The sequence below is a fragment of the Musca autumnalis genome, unplaced genomic scaffold, assembly GCF_047663935.1.
Source record: "Musca autumnalis isolate F117 unplaced genomic scaffold, ASM4766393v1 scaffold_4, whole genome shotgun sequence".
NCBI lineage: Eukaryota > Metazoa > Arthropoda > Insecta > Diptera > Muscidae > Musca > Musca autumnalis.
In genome coordinates, this window is record NW_027411977.1 from 69,726,887 (window position 1) to 69,750,000 (window position 23,114).

The 23,114-nt window shown below is 37.4% G+C and overlaps 4 protein-coding genes across 5 annotated transcripts in view; 1 reads left to right on the top strand and 3 right to left on the bottom strand.

Annotated features, from left to right (window-relative positions):
- The window catches only part of Coq4 (Coenzyme Q4), a 46,502-nt gene extending 39,835 nt beyond the window's left edge, over window positions 1–6,667 (bottom strand). The window contains exon 1 of the mRNA XM_073985833.1: window positions 6,491–6,667. The gene's annotated coding sequence lies outside the window, so the exon portion shown is untranslated. The remainder of the gene's footprint in view (window positions 1–6,490) is intronic.
- Window positions 4,099–6,466, bottom strand: frc (UDP-sugar transporter UST74c fringe connection). The gene has a single exon (XM_073985832.1). The coding sequence runs from the start codon at window positions 5,871–5,873 to the stop codon at window positions 4,785–4,787; it is 1,089 nt and encodes a 362-aa protein (XP_073841933.1). The 5' UTR covers window positions 5,874–6,466; the 3' UTR covers window positions 4,099–4,784.
- A 3,534-nt stretch (window positions 6,668–10,201) lies between the features above and the next one.
- On the top strand, window positions 10,202–20,871 carry LOC141403435 (uncharacterized). Of its 2 annotated transcripts, XM_073985834.1 has the most exons (7): window positions 10,202–10,482; window positions 10,542–10,686; window positions 10,765–10,827; window positions 13,076–13,168; window positions 17,025–18,106; window positions 18,176–18,434; window positions 20,685–20,871. In XM_073985834.1, exons 1-6 carry the CDS (start codon window positions 10,294–10,296, stop codon window positions 18,398–18,400), a joined length of 1,797 nt encoding a protein of 598 aa, XP_073841935.1. In that variant the 5' UTR covers window positions 10,202–10,293; the 3' UTR covers window positions 18,401–18,434; window positions 20,685–20,871. The 2 variants fall into 2 exon arrangements, with proteins under 2 accessions (XP_073841935.1, XP_073841937.1); XM_073985836.1 differs by having other exon boundaries at window positions 10,210–10,482; window positions 18,176–20,871.
- LOC141403436 (uncharacterized) lies at window positions 11,343–13,155 on the bottom strand. Its single transcript, XM_073985837.1, has one exon. It carries the CDS (start codon window positions 13,021–13,023, stop codon window positions 11,383–11,385), a length of 1,641 nt encoding a protein of 546 aa, XP_073841938.1. The 5' UTR covers window positions 13,024–13,155; the 3' UTR covers window positions 11,343–11,382.
- Window positions 20,872–23,114: the final 2,243 nt, after the last annotated feature.

Below are 23,114 nucleotides of genomic sequence, written 5' to 3' on the forward strand. Positions count from 1 at the left end.
ATGCTGAAACTGCTTGCTCATACAGTTCGGAGTTAGTATCTTACCAAATTTTTCAACATAGACCTCTCACATCGTGTCCCTGGATGTTAGTAAAGATCAATCTATCAGACCGATTTCGCTTATGTTGCCTTATGTTGTTAGTCCCGGGCCACACTAGAGTAATTTCAATGAAATTTTGACATGAAACTTAGCGTTTTTTGGGAAAAATGCATAATTTCAAGAAACTAGTGTACACGGTTTCATGTGTTCTGCAATTTTGCTTTGTTGCAATATTCGTATGAAACAAACAGGCCGTTTTATTTTACATTTTCTTTTACTTTCATGTCAAAATTTCAGTGAAAGTACTCTTAGTGTGGCCCGGGACTTAGCAAAAGACTCATTCCCACAAATAGCCATCTCCACCCATATAAGGGTGAATTATTTTCCGGAATGGTTTAACCACTACCTTTCCTGTATTCCACACCCTCCAGATGGCACTGAGATCGTTACGTATACGGATGATTGTACGATCTTGGCGTTGGGTACCTTCCCTACTGCCATTTGAGAAAGGCTGAATATTTCCATAGAGTTGAATGTCCTGGTAGATGCTAACGGAATTCCGGCCACTAACTACCTCAAGATTCTAGGGGTCAGATTCGACAGAATGTTTACATTGTCCGCGCATGTCACAGCTATCTGCTACAAGCTGAGATATAGGAACAAGGTCCTCAAGTCCCTAAGCGGCAGTACTTGGGGTGAAGAAAGAAAGAAGAAACCTTGTGGACCACATATAATGCGATAGGTAGGTCTGTGTTAAACTATGCGCCGTCAGTGTAGTCCGCGACTACAAGTTCAATGCGATGGAAAAATAGTCAAACCTGCAACTGCAACAGTGCACCATCCGCATGATGAGTCGAGATTCTTCTTGTAGTACTTGCTTAGGTGTTACCATGAGAGTCACTCTAATCACCGTATGGTGGATAGGACTATTCAACCAGGAATTTCTGGAGGGATCTTCATGATCTAGAAAAAGGTCTAATCTTACAAGAGAGATTCCCTAGATCAGCGTGCCTATCAAGCAAGTTTGATGTCATAAAAACCATCGTGCGAATGAGGTCCATCTATCGCAGCTGAGAAGCATCAACTGCCACTACAAACCAGAGAAGGTTTAACATCTAAATTCCTATAGGTCAAGGATTGTTGGCACCTTACAAAACATGTACATGTCCGCAAAACTCACTGCACCTTTCTCTGATAGAGTCAGATTAAGCAGAAAAGTGAACTTAGAAACATATAATATGTTGTTACAACATCAAGCACTAACCAATCAAGAAAGAATACAATGGACCAAATGTCTCCAAGTGAAGCGGTCACTGGTTATTAGGTGGCTGCGCTAAGGTCTTAAAGCGTTCGACTAGCAAAGGAAGTCCGTTGTTGTTGTAGCTGCATAGAAACCTGCGCAGAATCATAGGTTGATGCTGGGTTGGCCGCCGTGTCAATCAGGTACCAAAGAACCCGCTGCCATTGATCATCGTGTGTTTTCCCGAACCTAAAAATTTGCAAAATTTTTCAAATTTATAAAAAAAAACAAGTAAAACAGTATCAGTCGGCTTTACCAACAGAGATATACCCTCAGCCTGTATATATTGAAATATTTTTTTTTTTTTTCAAAAAACGTATGTATTTATGGGTTTTTAAAATGTTTGGGAATTTGACAACAACAAAAATGTTCATTAGGATTAGAGATCAAAAGTTTTGCGGAGGAGATACTAAAAGCAATGGATCGACATTGACCATTATGGAAGTGGATCTCCAGCCACTACATATGGTGCCATAGGGGGTTTTTACACCCTTCGGGATGTTTGCTCAAGAGGTATGGACTTGCCCCTGAAAAAATGTTTACCATCGTAATTGAGGCAGCGAATACAAGTTGCATCAACAAAAATCAAAGTGATTCGATAGCTGGTCTTAAAGTGAACTTATCCGAGGGAGGTACCGGATGGAGTGGACAAATATAGTCCATATTTGAACCTGATCTATATCTAGTAGATATATTAGGATTTGTAAAGTATGGACCAATTCGGCCGCTCCCTAAAAGAGTTACGATATGAACAAATTTTCCGAACATTTTTAAAGTTTTCTGGGGGAGGTACCTGAAGAAGTGGACCGATGTGGCTTATCTTCAAACTTAAACTATGTTTGGACAAAATATTACTAAGGCCAAATTTTAGATCGAATCGGCAGATCCGTTCGAGAGTTATCTTGCACTCCAACCACTGCACACGGTGTCATAGGGGGGTTTTGAACCTTTCAGGCAATTTTCTCAGAAAGTATGGTTTTGTCCCTGATGAAACTTGTACCTTCGTGTGGGGGGCCGTGAATACAAGTTGTTACAACAAAAATCAAAGCGATTCGAGAACACGTCCTAACCTGAACTTATCCCAAATTTTGTGTGGGAGGTACCCGAAGGAGTGGACCGATTAATCCATATTTGGACCTCATCTAAGATTGGTAAAAATTTAACGATCTGCAAAGTATGAACCAAATCGGTTACTCCATTCAAGAGTTATCGTGCGCAAAAGTTTTCCGAACATTTTCGAACTTTTGTGGGGGAGGTACCGCAAGGTGTGGACCGATATAACCCATCTTCGAACTTAAACTAAGTTTGGACAAAAGCCACATTTGGTTAATCCGTTCGAGAGTTATCGTGCGCACTAGCCAGCCAGACGGACGGACATTGCTAAATCGACTCCAAATTGTCTGAAACACAATTCGTCCAAACATACTTGGTGTCTAAAACCATTATTTCGATGAGGCACATTTTGCTCGTATGAAAGTGTATATACCCTCGTTAGCATAAATGCTGAGGACATAAAAATGAACTTAGAAACAACAAGCACTAACCAATCAAGGAAGAATCCAATGGACCAAATGTCTCCAAGAGAAGCGGTCACTGGTTATTAGGTGGCTACGGTAAGATCTTAAAGCGTTCGACTAGCAAAGGAAGTTCGTTGTTGCTGTAGCAGCATAGAAACCTGCGCAGAAGCATAGGTTGATGCTGGGTTGGCCGCCGTGTCAATCAGGTACCAAAGAACCCGCTGTCATTGGTCATCGTGTGTTTTCCCGAACCTAAAAATTTGCAAAATTCTTAAAATGTTTAAAAGAAAAAAGTAAAAGTGAATTAAACGGTTTTGTGGTGAACGGATTCCATTTTTTAATAATAAATAGCATGGGCTATAAAAGAAGTTTTAGAAGTTTCCTGAACCAGTCCATGTCCGGAAGAAATATAACCAGACACAAAGTTTGAACGGAATTGGTTACTCCTTTCGAGAGTTCTCGACTGCACCAGATACCCAAACAGACATCGCATACTTACAGTGGGATGAACATGGCTATGTCGACACCAAATTGTCTGAATCGGATTTGGTATTAACATATGTAGGGTTATACCCATACAGGGTCACATTTCTAATCGTAACAATGTGTATAAAGTATAAAGGGGTTAAATATTCTAGGCCCCGAGCTTGGAAAGGAATTTTGTAATACTGGACCAAGAAGTATTGTAAAAGCATGTGCCAAATTTGGGAACAAGTTGAGTTGACGCACTATGCTCAAATTTTTTTTTTAAATTGTCCTATGGACAGGTACAAATCTAGGGCACGGGAACAAGTTTTTTTTTTAATTTAAAATTTTTCTCTTATCAGCTGGCCTTTAACAAAGGAATTTTTGGAACTTCAAAGGCCCATACCTCGGGAAGTATGGACTTCCGCAACAAATATTATATATATTTGTGATCAAGGTGACGAGATCTACCTGTGATAAAAATTTCATTTCGATCCGAGCATAGTTGGCCAGCTCGTCTTATGTCCAAATTTGAAACGCGAGAGATATTCAGAGGTGCTAAAATAGCGGATGAAAAACTAGATAGAAGTTTTTGGGTGGCGGCCCATGTACCTATAATTGGAAATTAAGGCCCTCTTCAACTCTTGAAAGTATGAATTTATCCCATAATGAATGGACCATATGTAAATGTGATCACTGACACCAAAACTGTGACAAACATTTCCAACATCCAAACATGTTTGATTCATATTTTTTCTAAATAAAATTCGAAAAGTCTTTTGTTCAATTCTTCATAGTTAATATATTTTATTCCAATGGAAACGTTCTATTTTCAATGAAATTCTTAAATTTTGGTAAAAAATATTCTACAGATAAACATAATCTTATAATATCAAAGTCCTATTGACATACATATTATACATCTGTAGCTCGCATTTAATTTAACAACTATTGGCACATACACGATATGAGAAGGTAATTAGTTTTTTTTTTTTAATATTTCGTTATCAACGTTAAATTTTTTTTTATATTTTTATAAAATAAAATTAAAAAAAAATCTTTTTCAATACAGCCTATTCTACGCAAACATAATACAATACATAAATACAATATAAATTATAATACAAAAAAGAAGAATATACAGAAAACAAAAATTAATTTATAACTAATCCTAATCATGACGTATGTACATTTACCGCATTGGAGTCGACGACTGTTAGTACACAACAGCAATGAAATGTATTCTTTGTGATCACAACAACAAACAAAAACAGCCGCAACAGCACATGATTGCGCGATATTCGTCGTCTACTCCGCCAGCAACAACAACAGCACACAACCACCCCACCAGACGGCAATGTACTCATTTTTCTTGATGATCACTCGACAAAATGCTTTGGCTTCTTGCCCTCACAAAAAATAAAATAGGGGCAAGAAAGTAACGCGTACCAAGAAAGAAATCTCTAAACCGCTTCACTTTTTGTTGTTGTGGGTAGTAGTAATTCCTTATCGGGTGACTGTTTCCGGCGGAAAGTGACATAGGTATAGAGAAGACTAGCAAATACACTGATATTGATGCCGATGCAGTTCAGCCAAGAGAAAACATAATCACCACCAATAAACATGCCCAAATATGTGACACATATGTTCTTCAGGCAGCCCACGATAGTCGTTGTCAAGGCCGAGTTATATTGCGTACATAAGATTGTGCTGTAGGATAGGATGAATCCCATAAAACAGCTCAGTAGGAACTGTATAACAAAGTATGGATTATGCCATTGGCCAAAGGCAATAGAATTATCCCAATCACCGGTGGCATAGGTTATCAGCAGGGCGGGTAATAACATGAATAGGGAATTATAGAACATAAGTCCATATTTTCCTATTTCCGAGGTATCCAATTTCTTTTTGACGAACACGCCATTCGCCGCTGTCATGGCATTTGTAATCATTACATAGGTATAGCCTTGCATATTGAAGGAAAGATCATCAGAGGCAGCCAGCAGTGCTCCGCCAATCATACCATAAACACTGACCTGAACGGCAGTTGAGGGTCTTATACCCAGAATCCTTAGTTCCAAGAGCATTGTCATCAGTATGGAAAATCTGCGTAGAGCTGCAAACATGGGTAAACTCAAGGCCTGAGTACCTCCCAATCCGAACATCATGTTTCCCAGAAATATTAGAGGCAGTGGGAATATTTTCCTAAATGTGTTCCGCTGCAGTGGGGCAAAGGAAACGATTTTCAGACGTTTGCCGAGACCAAGTACCACAATACTTGCAGCCAGCTGCCCCAAACTTAGAAATAGGAAGGATGGGAATTTGTATGAGGTCAATACAGTTTTGTTGATAACTGTTATCATAAAGGAGGCCATGCCATAGAACAGGGCACTGCCAATTTTCTTAAAATACAATGTGACATCTTCTTTTTGTTGTCTAGCCTCTTTGGAATTTAAACTGGACGTACTTCCTCCAATGTTATTGCTATTGCTGCCAAGTTCTAATGTGGTAAGTCCAATGCTGTTGTTGCCAGCACGGTGGTTGTTATCCATTGTGTGGTGTTAGTGCGTCATGCAAAACGCGCCTCGTTTCGATGTTGTCCAATAAAGAGGCACCCAGTCAGCTATTTGTGGTGTTAACTTTAATTGCCTGCCTCAGCCACCAAATTACGTTTCGTCACCCAAGTAAGTCTCACCGCTCCAATTCAATGGGTGTTATTGTTGATACTGTGCACTTGCTACGTAATAACACTTTTTCTGTCTCTCTCCTTTCGTTTTTTATTCTTTGGCACTGTTTCTAATTTATCATAATTTTTTTGTTGGTTTGTTTCTATTATAGTATAGTTATTTCGGTAACATCATCTATCAGAGTATCTATTCGTTTCATATTTTCAGTAGGTATCTAATCGCTTATCATTTTAATGAACAAAATATTTATTTTTCGATTGAAAATATTTCCGGCTTTCGTCGTACAAAATAATGTACTTCGCGCACGTACACAATTACGCGAGCACTAACAAGCGAATGGGCCGTCAACAGTGTTGAATGGGGGGAGATACAAATTGAGATTCGTTTTGTGTTGTTGTTCTCTCTGTGTGAGCAATTATGTCAACTGTTTGTTTATATTTTGAAATACCTAATTTTGCATAACTGGCGAATATTTTACTTACCTCTTCAAAGCAATGTTTCAATAATTTATTCACAATAATGTTGTTTTATTAATAAATCTAATTAATATTCAATTTTTTATAAATTTGCAATGTTTAGAAAAGTCAGGTTATCAGCTGTTTGTACAGAGTTGTTTTTCTGTTGTCAAAGCAGGGATGGAAACGCAGGATGTAATATCTGAAGTGTTTTGGTAACACATCAAATTAGTTTAACACTAGATTACAACTTGTTTACAAAAGAAAAAGACATTAGCTGTGTCTGGTTACCCTAAAATTTGTAACAATTTGTACCAATTGTTGCTGGAAGTCGTCTGTTAACACAAAAAACCAGCAAAAGAGAGCGATTCGAGAGAGACATTTTGACAGTTCTTTCACTGAGAGCTTGCAAATTCTTGCTGGACAAATTTCTTCTAGCAAGCACTTGCAAGCTCTTCTTCTTCCTGAAAACAATCAATCAGCCGTTTTTAGTTTTTTGTTGATTTATGTTTGTGAACATTAAAAACAATTTTATTGTGGAAATAACATAGTCTAATTGTATTGTTTTATGGAGAACAAATTTGTAAAGTGGAAAAATACTTTTTTGTTTCATTTTCTTTTTTATTTTTAATAAAATACAACGTGTTTGCTTCCTTTGTTGGCAGACAAATTGTTCTGTTTTGGCAAGTCAGCTGATTGCTTGCTGGTTTTTGCTGGGAAGGTGTCTGCTTACTTTTTACAATTTTCTAGCAAAAGAGAATAAAAACCCCTTACTCTCTGAGAAAGTTCTTGCTGGACAATTCTTGCTGGGAAAGTAACCAGACAGACTTATTACCGGCGAAGACGAATTTAGCAAGGTGATCCAGAAGACGAATTCAGGGGCTCATATATCTTTCTATGAAAATGTGAAATGAAAGATTTTATATAGAAAATAAATGTCAAATGAAAAAATTTATAGCTCTATTCCTTTACGTGCAAGCCTTCGAGTTTTCCCACTTTTTACTCGAGAAGCGTTCCTTTTCTTCAGACACCATACAATTCATTTGAGAGCAGCGTAGAACTTTTACTAATTTTGCTGGTATTATTTTTATTACTAATGTTGCAAATTTTGACAGTTGTGTAAAGGAAAAGTTGCTGAAAAAATGTTTCAGCAACATTCAGTAAGTAAAAAAGACACACCTATTTTCAAATGTAAAGGAACATACCATATGAAGAAAATATTTTCCATTTCGAATTTACATAGAACAAGAATCCAGCCCCAGGACGTAGTCTTCATTTTATGTAAATTTTTTTGCGCGAAATATCCACAAAAGTAAGAAGAAACGTTAAAATATTCTTCGCAAAATTCAAATAAAGATTTTTTTACACATATATTCTTGATAGAAGCGAAATATTTGTTATTTATTTTTGATTAAAAATATGTTTTGTCAGTAAATGAAGACGTCAATTGGTACTATGTTATCACCTTCTTTCATGTACTATTTCACAAAATATTTATCAGCTATCTCAATAAAAATAACTATGCGTTTACACCAGGCAGTTTGTTTCAAATACAACTCTGTTTTACTAACACATACATACATTTGTCGTTTGTCTTCCCAGCTGTCCATCATTTTTTCACAGATAGTAGGGAAGACAAATTTTTGACATTTTTATAAAAATAAGTGAGATAATAATTGAAATGTGTTGAAAACAAAAGAACATGAACAAAAACAAACTATGTGAACGGAAAACAAAAAGAAATCGATGACTTTCATTCAAAATTTTACAACTGTTTTTGCAGTTGTCGGGACGCCTACGTCACACAGGCAAGTTGTGGGATTTTGACAATCAATACATGTACTCAACTGTCCTGTCATTTGTAAATGCAGGGTAACCTAATAGTACGTTTATATATAACGGGATTTAACAAACCCACTGGGTTTCAAATGTCAATTTCATTGCTTATATAGACCGTGTTTAGACATTCAAACTGGAAAGAAAACTTTTCTTCTCAATTTCTTTAAAAATTTCCTTGTTGTTTAGACACGGAAATCATGTTTGTGTCAATTTTATAATTTTTCTTATTCTTCTTCACACTCATTTTCTCATTGCGCCGTTCAAAAACAAAGCCAAGGCAAAATTGTAATGAAAAGTAAAAATGGACGTGAGTGATAAACAATTAATTATTAAAGGAACCCTTGAATTGCATTTTAATTTTGATATTTCCACTTATTTCGAATTGTTTTTGCTTAAAAAAATAGTTTTTCCTCCAAAAGGGTTTTTTCAATTGTCTTCGCTTTTGTTTGTTTCTCGACAGAGAAAATAAAATGAAAGAAAATTCAAAAACAAATCTGCAGCCAACTTCAGGTTGTATACGAAGAAAAACGAAACAAAACAGAATTTGCCAGTACAGAGGTGTGCGTACCCCCTCTTATTCCTCTCTACTCCCTCGCCCATAAACTCAATTTTCTTTCCCATTAACTTTCCCTGTATAAACACGGACATATCAAATAAATCCTCATAAAGAACCCAGCAAAAAGTTTGCATCCGCGGGTGCAGTTGAATCACTACAAGTGTACAGTACATTTGCCGTTGGAGTACATCTTTTCCTATGAATTAACTTATGAATTTTACAAGAGAGCGCGCGGCTAGGATGCACTCCATTTTGCTTCCACAGCACACAGCTAAGATGCACTCCGTTTTCGATTCAAATCACAGCTTTCGATGTAGTCGTTTGGATTGAATTTAAAGGCACTCTTCGGATTGTGTGTTTAATCAATCCAAAGATGCAGTAAAAATGCAAGCCATTGCGAAATATCCCAGAATAAATAAAATGCATTTATTATTTGCGTAAAACAAGAATACAAAGAACTTTATTATATAAACATAAATTAAAAAAGTTTTCATTAAATTCAATCACAATTGAGTGTACTTCCTCCGTTCTCCATTTAATCTATGGACCATGGATAGGCAATGTGCGCTTACTGAGAGCAAGTGAGCGAAAACTTCAATGTAAAATGCATTGAAATGTATGCTCACTTGCTCTCAGTAAGCGCACATTGCCTATCCATGATTTAATCCAAACACAACTGATTTTGCTTCGTCATCCTAAAGGGTTTTTATGTTGCCTTCCCATCACTAGTTCAGCTCTCGGCATGGACTCCACTCCATTAAAAATTACCGTCTCGTAAATTACCACAAAAATGTTCGCAACTTTAGTTTGTATTTTTTTATTTTATAACAAATTCTTCGAAAAATATTCACACTTGTTTCTCTTTTCAAGAAATTATGTCGGCAGCGATCAACCAGCTGTTTTTGTTTTGTAGGGATCTCTAAGGCAACTGCTTATAAAATGTATCGAACGGAGTGCATTTTTCACAACTCTGTTGGACTACATCGAAAGATGTTGTGAAATCGTAACTCCACTTGAAAAACTTCCAATTTTTTTCTGCTGGGGAGTTGTGCCAAATGAACTACATATATGGAACTATCTAGTTCACTTCGCAGTTCCAATGACTTATGCTTGGTTTACATTTACGAAATCCACTCGATTTCAACTGTCAAATCCATAGGTTAAACGTCAAATGAAATCCAGATGAGATTTCATTTGACGTTTGAGCTATGCAATTGACAGTTGAAATCGAGTGGATTTCGTAAATGTAAACATATTATTACCCCCTCAAACATTTTGTAACTAGTACAAGAAACTAGGAACTAGATTACCCAACTCTAGTGTTAACCATTCGCTTTGTATTTATCATTTTACAAAAAAAAGAAGAAGACTCAAATCAATTTTACTGTTTACCCGTGTTATTTCTATTATTTACAATATTAAAAAATTGGAAAAAATGCACAAAACTAAAAAGAAAACAGCTAAAATTCCCAAACCTATCAAAATCAAAAAAGAGAAGAATGACGAAGATCGGCTACCACAATCAATGGTGCACTACATTGATGATAGATTGGAGTTGGTCAAACAAGTCTTTGGATCGCTTAAACCTAAAACAATTGTGAATTTGGCACCGGAATTTTTAAAGGTAAGCGGTCCCATTGTGCTGCCACAATTTAACAAATATATAAATGTTTCGTTTTTCAGACACAAAGTTTGGAAGAAATAGAGGAAGCCTGCCTTAATGAGCTCCTTTGTATATCAACAAAACGTTTGAAGTCGATAATAACAGCTACAAAGTGTCCCACAGATACAGAATCATCTGAAGATGATGATGTCCAAAGAAAGGAAGGTGTGTGTGCAAAAATTCATTTGTAGTTGGTTGAATAGATTGTCAAATTTACTAAATATTTTTCATGTAAATTTTCAGAACATGTATCATTGGAAGAGATATCATCGGATAGCGAATTCGAAGGAGGTACATCCAAAAAAGGTGAGTGTATTTACAATCTTAAGGATTGCACATAACTGGGAAAAATAAGATCACATATAGCTATTAAGTTGCTGATCATAGAAGAACGAATGGTCTTCTCATAGAAGACCAAATGACCTTCTTATAGAATATGAAAATATCAAATGACCATCTCATATAAGCAAAAAAAAAAATCTTCTTAAAGACGGCCAAAGGGTCTACTCGTAGAATATCAAATGGTCTTCTTATAGAATACCAAATTGTTTTCTTATAGAAGACCAAATGGCCTTTTCATAGAATACTAAATGATCTTATCTCCATCTCTCTTTCGCATGGAAGACAAAAACATCCTCTCAAAGAAGAACAATAGGTCTTTTCATAGAAGACAAATATGTTCTCTCATAGAATACCAAAAAGTCTTTTCATCGAATAGGTTTTTAAAAGTGATCTCGTACCTATAAGTTCAATGTGTATTTTGTTATAAAAGACCATAAAGTGTACTCATAGAAGACCAAAAAGTATTCTGATAGAAGATGTAGATTTTTTGAATTTTTATTACAGACAAGTTAATACATACTAACAAATTAATTTCTCACCCACACTCTTCGGGGGTACATAATAAGCACGCATTATGACAACATCTTCGCCAACACCCAATTGGACGGCATCTTCACCACCATATTTATCCAAATCAATGGTAATTATAAAATCTCCCATTTCTATGGCACCACAATATCGGGCATATTCAATACCATAATCAATTGGTTTATATTCGCAGGGATTCATTGTACGATTATAGATTATTGTGTTTAAATTTCTTCTTAAATTTAAATTCTTGGCCATTTGTATGTGGTGTAGCATTTCCTCCTCACCATCATCATCTTCCATAGAAATTATTACAAATACCGGACAGTAGATTTCCATACGACCTAATGCTGCGGCAGTCACTTGACATTTGGTGTGAAGGAATATAGCTTGACATTCTATTGTGCTGATGGTTCGTATTACAAAATTCACCGCCGATTGATATGAGGAGAGGTCATCACGTAGTGGGGAAATATTTTGCACAATTCCTCGTCGATAGTTTTTAATGGGCAGCAGTTTTTTAACAATCAATGGATATTTATTGCACCATTCACTTTTCTCCATAAAAATACAATCGATTTTCCACAGAAAGTCATGATTTTCAAAAACACGAAAATCACTACAACGTTTTAGAGGTACAGTTGCAATGAGTGGTTTCTTCCAACATTTGGCAATGGGTATTACATCTTGGCAAATGTATGTGTGGAGTGCTTGAGGGATATCAAACAAGTTGGTTAGCCATAGGAAATCCAACAATTTTATTATACCCATTATATCCAGCATTTTACGACTGACATATTCCAAATCGATTGTGCCAATTATTTGGAATTTAAAGTTATCTCTAATGTAATGACGTAACATTTTCAACACAGTTTTGCAGCGGATTTGCGGTATTACTAAAAAGTCGGCCTGTAATCCGGCAGCCATCTCAAGATCATGTGAGAACACGTTTGTTGCCTTTTGTAGATTTAAGAATTTGCATTGCTCCGGAAGTTCTATGTAATCATATGAATTGATTATTCCAGCTTCGTCTATCAATATGGAGATATTTGTTTTTAATATTTTCACAATGCGCCCCTTAACTTCGCCACCAATTTTTATTTCATCACCCAACTTTAATGTGGGCAAATAATGTTGCAGATTTATAACGTAGCAAATTTCGTTGAAACCCGAATATCTATAGCTACTGTTAGATGTTAGGGTCATGTTGCTACCAATTTCCACAAATATGGAACAGTTATTACGTAAACGTCCAATACGACAACAATCTCCATTTATTTCAATTGCCACACCCACAACCAACTTATTGTGGGGATCTTGTGTTTGAATCTCTTCAACTGTTTGAGTTATTAAACTTGCCATTTTTTCAATTTCATCCGAACGATTTCGTACAGCATCTAACAAAAATGTTCTTGTTCCATTTTGTATTAGATTTCGTATTTCATCACAGCTGGTGTTGCAGGCCATTCTTGCCATGAGAGCCAAATTGTAATAACGACGTTTACAACGTTTCCGATTATGTTTGTCATGAGCATTGCAGGCCTTTTTAAATTCATTTAGCTGTTCTTCCACATCACGTTGTCCATTTAAAAGAACGCTAAATTTCCCATGTTCATCCATAACTGATGCCATATTTTAGAATGTTTTCTTTTAAATAATTTTTTACTTTTCCTTTGTTTTGTAGGCAAAAAGAAGAAGAAGAAGACGTCCAAACCGGAGGATACAAATAAAGCTGGAGCCAAAACGGATACACAAAAATCCAACGAAAACAAAGAAGGTAATTTACAAAAAAATACGAATTGTTATTTTCCAAAGAATAATTTTGACAAAATGATAAGTAAAACATTCCCATTCTGCTTGATAATTTATATGAAACAAGGTAGTGTTAGTTTTGGTCACGGTATTGCCACTAGATTATTGTACCATGGGTTTTGGTTAGGTTTGACTCCTCAGTCTATGACTGTACAAAAAACAATAACATCAGTGAAACCTTAAATGGGAATTTATTCCAATGATAGCATGTAATTGTGTTGGCATACTGAATATGCTCCACCGATGATATGAGAAGGCACCCTGTTGTGGTTTTCAGGGTGACATTGGCGACCTTCTACTTTGAATATTGTAACATCGCGTTGCGCTTATGTATATGCACTATGGAGCCGCATAGCTTACCACAGATGATCCTATATTTCTTTATCTGCACCTCAAGGGTAGCGGACTAGAGTCTTGAGTGCCTTGATCCTACTCCTCAGCTTGTTTCAGATAGCAGTGGCATGCGCGGACGACGTGAACATATTGTCGCATGTTAGACCTAGAATCTTATGTAGTTAGTGATCGGGATTCACTTTTTATAGGCCAGAATATTTACCTTGTATTCATTTCCGCAGTCCATTTGTTGAACAAAGTGACCGTGGATTTAGTGGTGGATATTTGCATATTCCTAGCCCGGAAAAACGGTAAGATCGATCAAATATGAGTTCATCCTGCATCACTCCAAGATCGTACAATCTTCCGCATACGTAACCCCAGCCACTCGTTACAATACTGGAAGGGTAGAGGTTAAACAGTAACAGGAGATATCTCACCTTGAACTCCCAGTTTCACTGGGCTTCGGTTTGTTTGTTGTTCCTGAATTACTACAAGTACGGCTGGCGCCCACACATTTAATTTCGTTTCGTTTCAAACTTGGCCGGAGGGTTGTCAGCCCGATGTCCTCAAACAGAAGGAGGCGTACATCAATCTTCCCAGCCAGTGCAATACCCCCTGGTTATTACCTTGGACCAAATGGCACAATTTATGATGAGTATTAAAATCACCGTTTTGACCTTACATTTCTGAAAGAAAGGGTGCTTCTATAGACCCTTTCTATAAGAAAGGGTGCTTCTATAGACCCTTTCTATAAGAAAGGGTGCTTCTATAGACCCTTTCTATAAGAAAGGGTGCTTCTATAGACCTTTTCTATAAGAAAGAGTGCTTCTATAGACCCTTTCTATAAGAAAGGGTGCTTCTATAGACCCTTTCTATAAGAAAGGGTGCTTCTATAGACCCTTTCTATAAGAAAGGGTGCTTCTATAGACCCTTTCTATAAGAAAGGGTGCTTCTATAGACCCTTTCTATAAGAAAGGGTGCTTCTATAGACCCTTTCTATAAGAAAGGGTGCTTCTATAGACCCTTTCTATAAGAAAGGGTGCTTCTATAGACCCTTTCTATAAGAAAGGGTGCTTCTATAGACCCTTTCTATAAGAAAGGGTGCTTCTATAGACCCTTTCTATAAGAAAGGGTGCTTCTATAGACTCTTTCTATAAGAAAGGGTGCTTCTATAGACCCTTTCTATAAGAAAGGGTGCTTCTATAGACCCTTTCTATAAGAAAGGGTGCTTCTATAGACCCTTTCTATAAGAAATGATGCTTCTATAGACCCTTTCTATAAGAAAGGGTGCTTCTATAGACCCTTTCTATAAGAAAGGGTGCTTCTATGGACCCTTTCTATAAGAAAGGGTGCTGCTATGGACCCTTTCTGATAGAAAGGGTGCTTCTATGGACCCTTTCTGATAAAAAGGGTGATCCTATGGACCCTTTCTGATAGAAAGGGTGCTTCTATGGACCCTTTCTGATAGAAAGGATGCTGCTATGGACCCTTTCTGATAGGGTGCTTCAATAGACCCTTTCTAAAAGAAAGGGTGCTTTCTATAAGAAAGGTTGCTTCTATAGACCCTTTCTATAAGAAAGGGTGCTTCTATAGACCCTTTCTATAAGAAATGATGCTTCTATAGACCCTTTCTATAAGAAAGGGTGCTTCTATAGACCCTTTCTATAAGAAAGGGTGCTTCTATGGACCCTTTCTATAAGAAAGGGTGCTGCTATGGACCCTTTCTGATAGAAAGGGTGCTTCTATGGACCCTTTCTGATAAAAAGGGTGATCCTATGGACCCTTTCTGATAGAAAGGGTGCTTCTATGGACCCTTTCTGATAGAAAGGATGCTGCTATGGACCCTTTCTGATAGGGTGCTTCAATAGACCCTTTCTAAAAGAAAGGGTGCTTTCTATAAGAAAGGGTGCTTCTATAGACCCTTTCTATAAGAAAGGGTGCTTCTATAGACCCTTTCTATAAGAAAGAGTGCTTCTATAGACCCTTTCTATAAGAAAGAGTGCTTCTATAGACCCTTTCTGAAAAAAGGGTGCTTCTTTTGACCCTTTCTGAAAGAAATGGTGCTTCTATAGACCCTTTCTGAAAGAAATGGTGCTTCTATAGACCCTTTCTGATAGAAAGGGTGCTTCAATAAACCCTTTCTGATAGAAAGGGTGCTTCTGTAGACCCTTTCTAAAAGAAATGGTGCTTCTGTAGACCCTTTCTAAAAGAAATGGTGCTTCTATAGACCCTTTCTGAAAAAGGGTGCTTCTTTTGACCCTTTCTGAAAGAAATGGTGCTTCTATAGACCCTTTCTGAAAGAAATGGTGCTTCTATAGACCCTTTCTGATAGAAAGGGTGCTTCAATAAACCCTTTCTGATAGAAAGGGTGCGTTTATGGACCCTTTCTGGTAGAAAGTGTGCTTCAATGGACCCTTTCTGATAGAAAGGGTGCTTCTATGGACCCTTTCTGATAGAAAGGGTGCTTCTATGGACCCTTTCTGATAGAAAGGTTGCTTCTATGGACCCTTTCTGGTAGAAAGTGTGCTTCAATGGACCCTTTCTGATAGAAAGGGTGCTTCTATGGACCCTTTCTGATAGAAAGGGTGCTTTAATGGACCCTTTCTGATAGAAAGGATGCTTCTATGGACTCTTTCTGATAGAAATGGTGCTTCTATGGACCCTTTCTGATAAAAAGGGTGCGTCTATGGTCCCTTTCTGATAAAAAGGGTGCTTCTATGGACCCTTTCTGATAGGGTGCTTCTATGGACCCTTTTTGATAGGGTGCTTCTATGGACCCTTTCTGATAGAAAGGGTGCTTCTATGGACCCTTTCTGATAGAAAGGGTGCTTCTATGGACCCTTTCTGATAGAAAGGTTGCTTCTATGGACCATTTCTGATAGAATGGGTGCTTCTATGGACCCTTTATGATAGAAAGGGTGCTTCTATGGACCCTTTCTGATAGAAGGGGTGCTTCTATGGACCCTTTCTGATAGAAAGGGTGCTTCTATGGACCCTTTCTTATAGAATGGGTGCTTCTATGGACCCTTTCTGATAGAAAGGGTGCTTCTATGGACCCTTTCTGATAGAAAGGGTGCTTCTATGGACCCTTTCTGATAGAAAGGTTGCTTCTATGGACTCTTTCTGATAGAAAGGGTGCTTCTATGGACCCTTTCTGATAAAAAGGGTGCTTCTATGGACCCTTTCTCATAGGGTGCTTCTATGGACCCTTTCTCATAGGGTGCTTCTATGGACCCTTTCTCATAGGGTGCTTCTGTAGACACTTTCTGAAAAAAGGTTCTTCTACGAGGAACCCTCTACCGTGAGATTGTTAATTTTTCAGGATTTGACTTGACATATTTTGTCCTGGAAATTGAAAATTCCAACATATGTACCTAGCATGTTGCGTCCACAATTAAGCGTCTATCTTTCTAAAGTGCATTTCAGGAAGTTTTGATTTTTTTTCGTTACTTAACACAAAGAAATATTGAAAATATTTCTTTCAGAGGATGGTCAAATAAGCGTTTTGGAATTACTCGAATTGCAAGCAAGGGCTAGAGCAATAAGATCCCAGTTGGCTCTTGAACCTGTTACAAAAATTGAAGTTGATTCTGATGAAGATGAACGTGAACGGGAAGAGCAAAGTTCATCCAAGAAAAGTAAAAAATCGAATAAATCTACCACCGAGAAGAATGATAGAAAGCGTACCTCTAGCACCAGGGAATCTCAGGATTCGTCAAATAATATTTCAAGATCTTCCGACAAAGAAGCTGAAACACGTAAAACCAAAAAGGTCAAGCTCAAGCGTAACTATAGAAATTCTTCAACACAAAACGCCGAAGAGGATGCAGGAGAGAAAAGTAAAAATAAAGAAAAATCTTCATCAGAAACTGTTAGTAGTGGTAACAGCAAGGATGTAGCGGAGAAAAGAAATGAAGCGGAGAAACAATCTACCACACAACATGAAGATAATGTTGAGAAAATTAAAAAAGAAAAATCCAGTCGTTCTCCATCTCCAGATGTTATACCCATTGTTGCAGAGCCTGAAACGCTGTTGATAAACGATTCTTCAGATGAAGAAAATGACAATAGCGGTGATAAAAATAATGCAACGCAAGATAATTCAAATTTAAGTTCGACAAAAGCCGATGATGAGCAGTTGCCAAAGGATGCAGTTAAAGATCGTAAAGTATCGGAAATGGAAGAAGGCGAAGTTAAGGAGCGTGATGATGTCGATAGTTCTAAAGAATCAGCTAAAACTCCACAACAGACAGAAAAACAAAGCAATGCAGATAATGGTAACGGTGATGATGTTGGCAAAAACGAAAACTCACCAAACCGAAAAACGTCTTCGGATTCAAACACCAAACTTCAAGCGAAAGAATCGAATGCCATACCCCCTGAAGAGGAATATGAGGATCACAATGATGATGTCATATCACTAGGTGAAGATTTGGAGGATGAAATGGATGAACAATTAGAAAGCATCAACAAAGCCCAAAACAATGAAAAGCAGGACACAGAATCTTCAACAAAATCCAAAAAGAAGAAATATAGCGAAGAAACTACCAATACTGAAGATAATCAGGTAGAAATCAATGAATACAAAAACGTTTTTAATTTATAATAATAAAAAAAAAAAATCATTTTTTTCCAGTCATGGCATGAACGTTATATGAAAAGCTCCAAGGTAAGTAAAGTTCTAGCTGCTTCACGTTTGGGAAAGAAGGTTCGAGACAAAATCAAGAAATCCAAGGAAGCACCACGTGAAAGTTCCGATAAGACTGAAGAAAAGGAAGAACTATTTACATCTAAGCACGAAGAAGGTTCCCTAGAACAATATAAGGAATTATTGGAGTTGCGTCAACGCAAATCCAAGTGAAATTATTATTTTTTTTTATTATTTCGAAACATATGTATGTATAATACAAAACAAAGTTGAAGTAAATAAATATATATCGTCTGCTCCGTCGGGAAAGGTCGTAAGTCCCTTTCAATAAATTTTTCAGGAGGAAGAAAAAACATTCCAGCGCTTTCTGTATTAAAGATTTTATTATGGTGGTAAAGGCAGAATTTTTCGTTTATTTATTCCGCTTCAATACCTGTACTTTGTTTGATAAAATTCCGTCGCGTTTGAGAGATAATTGGATGTCTTTGGACTTACGACCTTTTCCTTGTACAGTTTTGTATTTTTGTAGGGACTTACGACCTTTTCCTACAATTTACGGACGTTTTTAAAATAAAATATTTATACTTTACAAAACAATGTGGAAAGGGTATTATAAGTTTGTTTTGCCCAATATTCGTGTAACATCGCGAAGTATTCGTCGTAGACCCCTCCCCTTGCCATTTTTTCATATCTTGACGAGATAAACCGATCTAGCTATGTGTGTCCGTCCATCCATTAACAATTGTAATAAAACTACAAGCCTCAGTTTTGGACCGATCGCAACGAAATTTTGCGGAGAGGTCGGGTTCCGACCAGAAGTGACCCCATTAGATGTTGGTTATGATCGAAAGGTGTGAAATGGACCAAACCCACAATTTTTACCCGACTTTGTAGCTGTCCTGTAGATCGCTGTAATATTCCGATCGGAGCGAAATTTTAAGAATGATTTGAGTTTAAGACAAATTATTAGTGGGTTTAATGGACCAAAACTTTTGTGTGAAATCTTATATATAAAAGACAATGTGTGTGAATGTTTGTATGTTCCGCATAGACTCAAAAACGGCTGAACCATTTTTTTTGAAAATTTCAGAGAATGTACAAGGAACAACCGAGGTGAAAATAGGCTTTATATTTTTTGAATTTCGGAGGGGGCGGGGCAGGCCCTATTTTTCAAAAAACCCTTTTTTTTAAAGTTATGAAAGTATCGGTCAGAAAATTAATTTGCGAGGCAACGGTTGTTGAATCTCCAACCCTAAGTACTTATTCCATGTAATTTTCAGATTATGCACAGGGATGTCCCTTGGTTTAAGTAGGCTATATGTGTATTTTGTTGAATTTCGGAGGAGCGGGTTACACATGTGCCCTATTTTTTAAATGCGCTATATATAAAACTTACGAACGATTCCGTTTCCCCAATCCTGTGTACATATTTAAGCAATAAGACCCGACCAGAGTAAAATTCTAAGTCGGTATAACCATGACCGTCTGTCCGTCTTTTGAAATTAAGATACGGCTAATTTTTAAGATAGATCTTCGTGATTTGGTATAGAAGTTTCTATTACTTCTAGGATTTTTGATATTGACGTCATCAGAGCTTTCAGAATCACCCTTAAAACCATGGGGAACTAGACCCATGACACCATCGTCTAATTCCATTCCAAATTCATACTGCTCTTTGTTAGCAAAAATCATGATGCCTTCTTAGTTTAATATCATTTCAATCAATTATTATTTTAGAATCATTTAATAATATAAACATTGCACTTAGCCGTCCGTTAGAAAGTGTTACTTTATTGAATTCAGAATACAAACTAATCTCGTTATGTGAATAAATGTCCCTAGAGAAACCACAAATTACCATTTGATAAAGTTAAGTAAGATATACGACAGTAAAAACAGTAAAAATGTTGATTTTTTTAAAATTTTTTTCAATATATGAGGTATTTGAACACATACAGCATCCCAATTTGTATCAATGAAAAGACCAGAAGTCCATCTTTAATAATCAGTTCGCTTATATGTGAACATAGATTTCCAATGTAAATTTTCGTTGCAATATAAAAATGATCACATTTTTGTTCAAAAGGTTGGTCCACAGGCTCCGCCAAATATCATCCGATTATCATCCAAAGGTGTAGGCTAGTTCTTTACATTGTACCCCAACCATGGATGACGTTAAACATTATATCTGAATTACATTAGCTGTAGTATTCTTTTAAAGTATACATTTCCCTGGACTTACGACCTTTTCGTACTCAAATTTGTACGTTTTGTGGACTTACGACCTTTTCCGACAAGGGCAAAACATATAGAAAAACGCCACATACTACCATTTTCTTTGTATCTTACGACGTGTTTTGACTTGTACTATCATCCTGTAACAAAAACGCGATTTCCAAAAAAAGTGGACTTACGACCTTTTCCGACGGAGCAGACGATATGTATGTATTTATAGTTGTAAAATAATAATGTAAAATGTTTTTCTTTGTAAACTCAGATTTTTTAAGCTGCTTAGGATGAAAGCACCTATTAATGCTGTCTTGGCCTTATTCTACTGGGCGGTATACATTAGCGATATGACTTTTTTACAACCTCGTATCCCTGTATGATATTTTGATTTGTTTTTACCTAAAATTGTGTAATATCTTAATTATAAAGTGATTCGAAAAAAAAAAAAACAAAAAGCGTTTAAAATTTTTATTTTTCAGAACTTTTGACAATTTTTTGAAGTTAGTCCATATTTACATTACGCTTCAGTTAGTCCCAATTTACATTAGGCGAGTTTACTTGCGGCAATTGCCAGTTTGTAGGTGAGAGAGGGTGCTGAGAGGCAAAGGGTTACCATATGCCTCAGCTCTCTCTCCTACAAAATGACAATTGCCGCAAGTAAACTCGCCCAATGTAAATTGGGACATACACATGCCAGTACTCGAAAATGCCGAAAAAGTGTTCGACTGGCATGCAATTTTCTTGTGTGTTTACACATGCCAGTGCAAATTCAAAATTATTTTAAGCCGCATTAACACACAAAAGTGCATTATATTTCAGATTTAAAACACAATTCACAACTTATTTTACTACTTTTTATTTTATTTCGTTTTAAAAAGATTGTTTTCAATCATAAACATAATGAATCTGGTATTGCCGCCTTTTCAATATTGTATAATCCCAGAGGGGAAATTATTTATCAACCTATATTTGCATGAAAAACATCAAAATTATGTCTTTGCTAACCACTAATATATTGCAGCTACCAAGACGTATTATTTGTGTTTCCTAATCTTTTTGAAAATATGCATTAAATCTTTGCATTCTTAAAAGAAACAAAAATGTACATGGATTAAAAAATAGTCTCGGCAACTCTTTTTTCATTTTCGACATATCACTGGCAGCCAGCTCAAAATTTTGCTGGCATCAAAAATCTAGTGCCAGTGGAGTCGACAATTCCCAAAATATAATTGTGGTAGTAAAAAATTGTGTATGTATTGAATTTTTCGAACTGTCACTGGCATGTGTAAAGGTTGGGTTAGGCAATTTTCTTTGCAGCAATTGTCAGGTTGTTGGTGAGAGAGGGTGCTGAGAGGCAAAGGGGTACCATATGCCTCACCTCTCTCCCCTTCAAACTGACAATTGCCGCAAGAAAAATTGCCTAACATAAATATTTACTTAGTCCCAATTTACATTAGGCGAGTTTACTTGCGGCAATTGTCAGTTTGTGGGTGAGAGAGGGTGCTGAGAGGCAAAGGCTTACCATATGCCTCACCTCTCTCTCCTACAAAATGACAATTGCCGCAAGTAAACTCGCCCAATGTAAATTGGGACTTACTATAAGCAGATATTTCACTGAAAACAATGTATGGTGGGGAAGGTTAGGAATCGAATTATGGAATTCGAACAAAATGTTCAAATTTTACTCTATGAATCCCGAGGGTGTTTGTCAGTTCTCCTAACGGGCGCGTCCCCACCGGCGGATAGGGGGAGGCGGATGACCGTATTAATTTGTTCTAGATCTAGGGAATTCATTTGTGAGTAAACCTGTTCCGGAACGGATTAGTACGATCACCTACCTCAGGGAAATTTATTTTCCCCGCGGACAAAAAACTGACTATGGGGGTGTTCCCCTAAAACAAAAAACACAATATGAAGAAAGTTGGACAAAGTGAAAAAGTTACGGTGCAGGGCCTAATAAACCCAGTACCGGCGGGTGATGTTGATCTGCCCACGAGTCACACCCCGTCGTCATCATGCGATCGTGAGCAAATCTCTCCCACAGGTGTGGGTGCCTTGGCACCTGTGGTCGAAGGTAATGCGACAAGCACACAGCCTAAGGGCAGATACAGGGAGGAAGAGACTGAGAAGCTAAGGGGAAGTTCATGCTCGACCCAGCCTTCAGATACAGGTAGCGACTCAGACTCCAAATCCGATAGCGAAAGCAAAAATAATATAACCGTCATGGAAATCCCAGAAAAAGAGGAGGTCCACAAGATGGTAGACGAAGTGAGCGACAGCATTGCAAAGCTCACAACACACAAAAATCAGCGGTCTGGTGCTCAACGACGAAAGTGCAGGAAGCAACGGGCAAGCAAAAAGGCTATATCGCAGGACGCTCCCACAGGGATCATGAACACTCCCTCCACTTCTTCGGAAGCGGCGAAGAGGATCAGATCCCCCGAAGAGCAGAACACTGTAAAGCCGACGAAGAAGAAAAAGAGCTCCACATCCCCAAACGTCTCGAGTGCACCCCGTCAAGTACCACGCAAAGGAGACTGTTCCGAGAATCCTTTGGCAGAGGGCGATAAAGTCAGCTCGAACGTGAAGAGGGTGTGCCCAGCCGCGGAATCGACTGCAGTGCCTGGGGATTCTGCGAAGAAATCCCGGACCCGGCAGAAGAGGAAGAGGGCTGCGGAGACTGGTAGAGAGCCGCCAT

What these genes read in the sequence shown, in the direction of transcription:
- LOC141403435 (XM_073985834.1), top strand. Translation starts at nt 10,294, where the DNA reads ATGCACAAAACTAAAAAGAAAACAGCTAAAATTCCCAAACCTATCAAA. An exon ending in TGATGTCCAAAGAAAGGAAG is followed by an intron (nt 10,687 to 10,764) that starts GTGTGTGTGCAA and finishes GTAAATTTTCAG; the next exon opens with AACATGTATCATTGGAAGAG. An exon ending in ATCCAACGAAAACAAAGAAG is followed by an intron (nt 13,169 to 17,024) that starts GTAATTTACAAA and finishes TATTTCTTTCAG; the next exon opens with AGGATGGTCAAATAAGCGTT.
- frc (XM_073985832.1), bottom strand. Translation starts at nt 5,873, where the DNA reads ATGGATAACAACCACCGTGCTGGCAACAACAGCATTGGACTTACCACA.
- LOC141403436 (XM_073985837.1), bottom strand. Translation starts at nt 13,023, where the DNA reads ATGGCATCAGTTATGGATGAACATGGGAAATTTAGCGTTCTTTTAAAT.